Source organism: Anser brachyrhynchus (assembly GCF_964034855.1).
Source record: "Anser brachyrhynchus genome assembly, chromosome: 1".
Lineage (NCBI taxonomy): Eukaryota > Metazoa > Chordata > Aves > Anseriformes > Anatidae > Anser > Anser brachyrhynchus.
The window spans coordinates 27,104,607-27,113,352 of record NC_137694.1 but is presented as its reverse complement, the minus strand read 5'-3'; the positions used below and the strand labels follow the sequence as shown (position 1 = coordinate 27,113,352).

At 45.4% G+C, this 8,746-nt stretch overlaps 1 protein-coding gene across 1 annotated transcript in view; it reads left to right on the top strand.

The window, feature by feature from the left end:
• Nucleotides 1–1,614: 1,614 nt before the first annotated feature.
• The window catches only part of CAPZA2 (capping actin protein of muscle Z-line subunit alpha 2), a 29,563-nt gene continuing 22,431 nt past the window's right edge, over nt 1,615–8,746 (top strand). Inside the window, exon 1 of the mRNA XM_080591465.1 lies at nt 1,615–1,814. Within this exon, the coding sequence (XP_080447591.1) occupies nt 1,710–1,814 (105 nt within the window). The 5' untranslated portion in view covers nt 1,615–1,709. The remainder of the gene's footprint in view (nt 1,815–8,746) is intronic.

Below are 8,746 nucleotides of genomic sequence, written 5' to 3'. Positions count from 1 at the left end.
AGCCTATAGACACCCAAATTTTATTCAGTCTTTATCCCAGTGTTCCACAAAACCCAAACACTGTACTTGGCTAAAACCATCACTTTTCTAGTTTTAATCGAGGAACAGAAAGGATATCTCAACAAGATCATCTGACTCTCCTTGGCCTTTGGTTTCCTTTTTCAGCCTCTACAGCTTTTCAGGTTCTACAAAATGGAGTCTGCCACTTCTTCCCTGTTGCTAGAATGGATCGTGCATTGCTAAAGCATCTTCTCCTGCTGTTTTTCCCAGTCTAACTTTGCTCCTGGAAGAAAACAAATCCTCCTACTTGCTACCTGACCCTTGAATAATAGTTTGGCAATCTCTGTTAGAAGGAAATCACTGAGGAGGACTATATTCTGAGCTGCGTCTGACAGGAGGTGTGGAAGCATTCCCACTGGTACCAGTGCACATAGCCTTGTTCTTTCACCATTCTCCTAGGCATCTGTTCTTGTTTGCTGTCAGATGAAGACAGAATTTCACTGGCTCAACCATTTGGAGCTTGGTAATGTTATCTTTCCTCTGTTACAGTTTTCCTCTCAACTTCTACCATGTCTTCTTCCAAGTAGTTCCTAAAAGCAGTTATCTAAAATGTCCCTCCGTGTGCCTGCAATTCTGTGCAGCTGGAAGATACTCAGGTTTTCTTACTCTTAAGAAATTCCCATCTAATTATTTTCCTGTTCCCTTTGGTTGACTGCACACCTTTTCTACATAGTCTTCTGCAGTACCAAACCTTTCACACCATCCATTTTGTCTTCGCTGGTGGCATCAAACTGAATTTTCTGAGCTCTCTTCCATCAAATTTCATGGCTTTCCAAAAAAAATTATTCTGAAAATTCTGCCCCCACCTGATTTTGTAGCTCCGCCACCCCCAGCTACAACACACACCGGCCTGCAGCGGGCATGTCACCCAGGGGATCATAGAATCATTAAGGTTGGAAAAGACCTCCAAGGGCATCTGGTCCAGCTGTCCCCCTGCTGAAGCCCATCCCATTGTTGCTTCAGCCCATCCCAATTCGCAGTGCCCTTTTTTCACAGAATCACAGAATGGCTGAGGTTGGAAGGGACCTGTGGAGATCATCTAGTCCAACCCCCCTGCTGAGCAGGATCACCTAGAGCACGTTGCACAGGATGGCATCCGGGTGGGTTTTGAGTATCTCCAGAGGAGACTCCACAGCCTCTCTGGGCAACCTGTTCCAGTGCTCTGCCACCTCACAGTAAAGTGCCCCCTCATATTCAGCCAGAACCTCCTGTGCTTCAGTTTGTGCCCGTTGCCTCTCACTGGGCACAACTGAAAGGAGACCGGCTCCATCCTGTTGACGCCCTCCCCTCAGGTATTTGCACACACTGATGAGGTCTCCCCTCGGTCTCCTCTTTCCCAGGCTAACCAGCCCCGGCTCCCTCAGCCCATCCTCCTACGACAGACAGGTGCTCCCCTCCCCTCGTCAGCCCCGCAGCCCCGATGACTCATTTTTAAATGACTCCTCCGCCCAAGACGAGACGTGAGCCGGCCACTTGCACCCCACAGCCCCCCTCAGCCCAACCGCCCCCTCCCCGCAGCCAAACAGCGGCTCCCGAACCCCCGGGGGCAAGGAGGCAGCGGGCGCGGCCCGCCCCCCGCCCGCCCGTGGAGGCGGTGGCGGCACCGCCACGGCCCCGCCGCCCTCCCTCAGCGCCCCCGCCCCGCCGCCATGAGCCCGCCCCCGCCGCGCGCATGCGCAGGCAGCGTGGGGGCGCTGCGGGAGGCGGACGGGAAGATGGCGGACCTGGAGGAGCAGCTCTCCGATGAGGAGAAGGTACGGGCGGGCGGGGTGCCGCGCCCCCGCGGGGCGCCCCCTCGCCCCCACACCCCCGGAGCCGAGCTGTCTCGGCTTGAAGGGGCCGCCGGCGTTTGCAGGGGCCGCGGGCTGGGTGTTTTCCCCGCGGCCCTCCCCCCTTCCCTTCCCCCTTTCGGTGCCTGGGTAGCGGGAAGCGAGAGGGCGAGACGGGGCGAGGCGCTGCCGGCCCCTTCCCCCGGCCCCAGGTCCCCTTCCCGGGGCCGGCCGCCGGCTCTGCCCGCCGCACGGAGGGGCCCTGCGCCTCCCCCCGGCTCCGGGAGGCGTGGGAGGAGGAGGAAGGGTGTGGGGAGGAGGAGGAGGAGGAGGAAGGGTGCGGGGAGGAGGAAGGCTCCCTCGCTTCCTACAGCCGCCGGCGGGTCCGAGGTCAAGGAGCGGAGCGGCTGTGTGACGGAGGCGTCTGCGGTCCGTGTGTGCGCGGTGGAGACTTACAGAGGGTCACAAGTGATTTTTTACGGCAAGCCTCTCAAGGAGCAGGGTGCCTCGGAGACCTCAGTTACCGGCGCTCCTTGGCTTCCTCTCCTGGAGGCAGCTTCGTGGCAGCTGCCTGCTTCACAGCTGGGGTGCGGTGGCTTGCGTGCGCTGCCCCTGTCTTCGTGTAACACACGGTTTTATTCATTTCTGATCAAAAAATGTGTGCTTTCCTGGCAGCGGAAGCTCTGAGATGACTGAAAGGTTGTGGACACCAAAAAATGATGTTTCAAGCTTCTCTGAACTTACAGGGATGTCCAAAATGTCTTAAGTCGTTATGAAAAGGCAGATTTTTTGCATGTTTGGGATTAACAGGGCCACGTTTCAGAACTAGAGAGCCACTGATAGGCCAAAAGATGCATAACATGAGGGTCCCTCCATCTCTTTCCAGCCAGAGACTTTAGTCCTCTACGTGAGGACCATTCACATACATGACGGTCCATGGTTCTTTGTATCCTTTCCAGAACATGCAAGTAACTCTAATCCCGTATGTTGCTGTTAGGGAATATGCTTAAAAACATTCCAACTACAAGTTATTTTGGCATCACAGAATGACTCATGCAGGGCCACCCAGAGCAGGTTGCCCAGGACCACGTCCAGGTGGCTTTTGGAGATCACCAAGGAGGACTCCATGACCTCTCCGGGTACCCTGTGCCAGTGCTCAGTCACCTGCACAGTTAATAAAAAAAAATAAATAAAAAGTGTTTCCTGATGTTCAGAGGGAACCTCCTGTGTGCCGGTTTGTGCCCGTTGCCTCTTGTCCTGACAAATAATGTAAATTATGGTGACACTTTCATCTTGCCTCTCCGTGAGCTGAGAAGCCCTGCCTGTGCTTAATACTGTGCCTGTGCAACTGATGGAGTTAAGTTCTGAACTTTCTTCTGTCCGTTAATTGCAGTTTTTCTTTCCTCTCAGAATGGGTGCAGACCTTCTAGAGACTCCTCTTGCCTCGGTATAAATGAACAGAATCAGTACTTTGCCATAGTAAATTTAAATTGATTCTTTTATCCGCTTCAGTCTCATATAAAATTGATTGTCCTACATGATTGGAATTTTCCAAGCCTGGCAAGAGATTTTATTGGCTAATAAAACAAAGATGGCTAATGCTGCAAGCTCATGGAAAAGCAAGCAAATATCTCTGGAGACCTTATGATACCTCAAGATTTTACTTTTCCACAAAAGAGGTACATGGATTAGCTTTCTTGAATGTGAGCCTCTCAGGTGGTTTATCAAGGTGTGATGTATTTATCCATTCTGAAACGAGCATTCTCTGTATTGGGCAGCTCCCACCCAGTGCTTGGAAAGACTGGGGTCCCCAAAATGGCATGGGCTTGTTTAAGGATTTTATTTACATCATTTAAGTTATGTCGGATAGCCTTTTAACAATGTGCTTGAAAGCATAGATACATTTCAGTTATGCTATCATTTTACAATAAAAATGTTTACTGCTTAAAAGCTGTAATCATTTTCTGATGGTATTAAACTAAGACTGTGCACTCTAAGTGGATTAAGTAGAAGACTTCCTCAGTTTAGACTAAAGCATTTTTTGGTTAAATTACTGCAATTTTAAGATTTGCCCTCGATTGAGTCACTAAATGAATACTGTATAAGGAATGAAATTTGAAAGTGCAAATTCTTAATGCATATGGAGATCTTGAATTGAATTTCTTCAGTTTGGTTAATTTCTAGTCTCTCAATTGTTACTTGATATGAATAATAAAACAATTTTTTGAAGTTAACATTTATGAAATTAGTTAAATTTTATCTCAAACGTTGAGCAGCACTGAGTGAAAGAGATCCTCCTGCTGGATAGCATTTTGAAAACACACCCTTCTCAGCCATCCAGCTGGGACTGTGATTACAAATACAGGAGGACAGGTAGACAAACATTAATGTTCGCAGGGAATAAATCATATTGCCTCTCCATATATCTTTCTTCCGTGATAAGAAATGGAGAGCTTCAAAGGCTGGTGTAGATGATGGTGGTGCAATCGGGTTGTAGGTAACTTTGACAGATACATAGCTACAACACTGATCAGAACTACTGAAATTCGAGGAGGGAAGAAGGTGAACAAATATAGACTGTTCTGTACTGGTCTCCTAATAGCGCTATAAAAGCAAAATGAGAGATAAGTGATCTGGTGATACCACGGGTTCGGAAACTCAGTTCCTGTCCTGCTTTGTGCGTAGTCAGGAATTCCAGTGCTGCGAAGGCAGTAAGTAATTCCTGTGGCAGCAGCACCAACTTGCTGGTGTCACCTGGCAGCCAGTTCAACATGGCTGTAACATAACTCAGGTTTAAAACTTGCTGTGCTTGGTGTAAGGGAGAATACAGAAAGGGCACGAATTGGGATAGTGGAATAAATTGGCAGTAGTGCGTGGTTCAGGTAAAGGAGCTCTAAAAGCAGGGAAAGAGAAGAGCCACTTTCCAGAAAGAATGTTATTTCAGCGTGCGAGATTGTGCAACTGGTTTCGATCACAGCTCTGTTCCTTAGGTTCTCATTTTAGCACAAGATTTTGAAACCTTGCATATCTTTCAAAGTGATGATACCGTGTGGGTGATTTTTAAAAAGCGCTAAAAAATAAATACATCTGAGAGCTAGCTGTAGTTGATGTGGTGTGTAAGACTGTGCAAAGCCCAAGGTGTGAAGCTGGGCTCTTGCCAGCGAAGGTTACCGCACCTGGGATTTTCCAGCCCTAAAGAGAGCCGTGGTGAGACACGGGGTTTTATGGCCGTCTTGTTCACTTAGGTTACTGAAAGTTAGGAAGCTTTCAGACAAGTGGAAAAACAAAAGTTTGTTTGTGTTTCAGTCTATAAATAAAAATTAGACGTGAGAGGTGGAAATCCTGACTCTTAAGTGAGGTAGCAATTGGAAATCATCATTTCCCTTCCCTTCCTATCCGTAATGCATCCTCTCTTAATAAGTCTTGAATGCAAAACCTATTTATTTATTCAGCGTATTTGAACGAGTTTGGCTAAAAGTTTAATAACCATTCTTTGCAGTTTAATTGTGTTCCAATTTCTGTACAAATTGCTTTTCTGCCTGTGGCGATGTCAAACTAATAAGCATATACAAAAATGTTTCTTCATGACTGTATTAGTGTGCATATAAAAGCACACAATTTATCTCCATGAATGTAAGCAATGATTAATGGAAGATACTGCTTTTCCTGTAAAAGATGCATTTACTAATGTAAATACTCATTAACAAATAGCAGCACATGAAAAACAAGACTGAAACTGTTAAAATCGTAATGAAATCTTGTACTCTGTAGTCAGTGCCTCTCGGTGACTCGCCAGGACATGTTTACTGTAGGTGTTTTATCTTTTTTTCCTTTTGCAATGTGAATCCTGTTCACTACAAAGCACAGGAGTTAAATAGCTGTGTTGGTGCGGAGATAGAAAACAGGGGTGTCTGCAGTGAGGAAAGGAGAGTATTAGTAGGAAATTTTCACACATCAGGGTTTTAGTGCAAAAATTGCTCATGTTCCTTAAAATGCTAAGCATATATATGTGTGTTGTCAAATGTGATACCAGAAGGGAGCCACACCTCTTTCAGTACGCGTGTGTCTCTGTGTTTCTGCTTGGTTAGGAAGGCTTATGGAGTAAGGTGGAGCTTTAACAGCCAGCCAGCTCACTGTAAGCAGAACAGAACCTCTCTTCTGACACGGAAATAGGGTCCCGTTTGTGAAAAATGAGCTGGCTTGGCTGCCTCATGCTTCCTGGTGCATTGGGTAACTTTGCAGTTTCTTAACCTAGCTGTGAAAACCTACCGAGCTAACTACACCAGCAAAACTCTGCAGTGTAGTTTTGTCACATTGGTTAAGGAAAACTTTGTTTACTCAGTGCTTTGAGGTGAGAAGTCTGTGCCTGTAAAATGCATCGTCGTGTGTGTGGCTTAGTCTTCAAAAGTTAGTACGTTGGCAGCAGAGCTCACTTTGCAAAAACAAACCCACCAGTGAGGGGGGTTCTGCTTCAGGTGTTTCCTTCATGCAAAAATGCACCTTTTTTCCAAAACCACCTCAGAAGCATCACTGGCACTTTTAAAAATAAAAGAATTATTAGTTCTTTACGTGTATTAAATCAATATGTGCTCTGAATCGTTCATTTCAAAAGGATATTAATATTAGGAGCAGAATGTTTTGGAGTAGATGCAGGATTTTAAAAGTCTTTCCTGGGTATAGTCACACAGTAATCTATAAGTTTGAGACAATTCTTTAATAGGAATGAAGAAGTTGGGGGTGCTTCACAGACTGCCATGTAATTCTGAATACAGCAGTTCCCCCAAGATCAAGATTTCTCTGTACATAGCTAAGATATCATAACGTGTTGACGTGAGTTTGGAAATAGTTTTTAAAAATGCATCGATACACTTAACATTGAAGGACAGAACTGGAACTTTAATTGCTTTGTCTGTGGTGAAACTATGAAAATGTTCAACGTGGTCTGAAAAATTGATTACATACTGTATGTATGACTGCAAATAATTTATTTGTAGAGTCATACGGGCTGGAAGAAACTTCTGGGAGTAACCCAAATGCTGCATCGTCAAAGCAGGGCTAACTTAGACCAGGTTGCTCAGGGACTTGCCCTTTGAGTTTGGGGCATCTCTGAGGATGGAGACTGCGCAGTCTGGGTAACCTCTTCCAGCGTTTGTCTTGCACTTGTGGTCGAAAACTTTTCCTCATATTTAATGGGAATTTCTCTTGCTGCAGTTTGTGCCCGATGCATCTTGTTTTTTCACTGCGCATCTCCACAGAGAGTCGTGATGCAAAACAAAGCTGTCTGCGTTTTGGACAAGTTAAAAGTCTGAAGGTTGACGATGCATACAAATTAAACCTGTAGTTCTGTATATGAGTGATCTCTAAAACTGCACTTCGTATTTTCTTTTGTCATGAGCAGTTTGGAGAAGTTAGATACTCCCTGAGTAGTATGGCTTTCACCACGTCGGGGCCTGTTTCGAATGCAGCGGCACCCAAGCGCCCCCAGAAGCCCGGTCCTTGCTGTCTTTGCGCTCACAGAACTCTTGCAGAAGTTTGCTACCCAGGAAACCTCACAGCTTAAGTAGGTAGATAAGATTAAAAAAAAAATTTGAACAAAAACTAAAGAAGAGTTATAGATCAAATTATTGGCCACTCTAGCAATATTTGAGATGGGAGAGAATGATTTGCCGTACAGCAGGAAAGGTTCTTTGCCCAACAGCAGTCGTCAACCTACAGTTCTGCCGTGAAATGCCACCTTTGGTTGACTTTGATTTTGGCAATCAAACAGGAATAGGATAAAAATTCTAACCACATTATTTACCAAACCAATGTTTTTCTTGGAGAGCAGTATATAAAACTGAGTTGCAGTTGCCCGGAGCGGGGTATGAAGAACTTTGAATTGCTTAAGAAGAAATGAAAGCAGATTTTTTTCAGCATATGGAAATTACTGTTTTTATTCTTGAGTGACCAGCTTCTGAAATACAAGGCATTTCAAATACTTTCTTCTTAATTTGACAGAAAGCATTAAAACTTTCGAACTGGTAGGTAACGTTGAGAGAGGATTTTCAGGCACTGGAATTGGCAGGGGATGTGGTTATGGATAAGGTGGCACCATCATCTATGACTTTAAGAGAGGCAATTTTCAAAGAGAAAGCTCTGATCTTGTTCCTTTCCTCTCCCTGCTGCTCTTGAATCTAGGCTTGGTGTCCTTTGAATACTTAATGGTAAATAATGAACTTGGACTAGTAGGATCACTTTAAACATGTAGGTTTTGTGGTGGAAGAACAGTTTGTGAATGTGAACAAAGCACTTGTGAGGTTACAGTGGATGCCGCTCTGCGACGGCTGCTGGGGAAGGGCTGGGTGCTGAAGGGCTGGGTGCTGCAGCTGAGGAGGGAGCATGTGTGCGCGGCTGACTACGGCTTGGTGCCATGCCTGGGCATGGCACTGCCAAGTTTGTGCTTTGGGAATACCTAGTTAGCTGTACCTTATAGCTTTAACTTCTCAAACAAAAGGGAACGCCTTTGCTTTATGCTAAATGTAAAATTGTGCTGCTTATTCAGTTCCCTGTGAATGACTCTTGCAAGGAAACCTTGAGATTTGTATGCGTATTATTTGATGTCTCTCTCATCCGTAAGAAAGGCATGCAGTTGCTTAGCTTCCAATGGCTTTATCGGTAAGAGCTAATAATAAATTTACTTCAGACTGCATTGGACCTTTTCAAATCATATGAGATTTCTTTTTAACAAAAGGAGCACTAGCTTCCCAAAGCAATGGAAATGAAAATAATTTCATTTATTACATTGGTTAGATATGTTGAGGTTTGACCCTATATTGAAATATGAAGTACCAAAGAATAACTTCTGAATACAGTCTGAAATAAGTTGCTGTAAAATACTGGTATAGTCTCCTGAGATGCAACTGTATTGCACACACCTC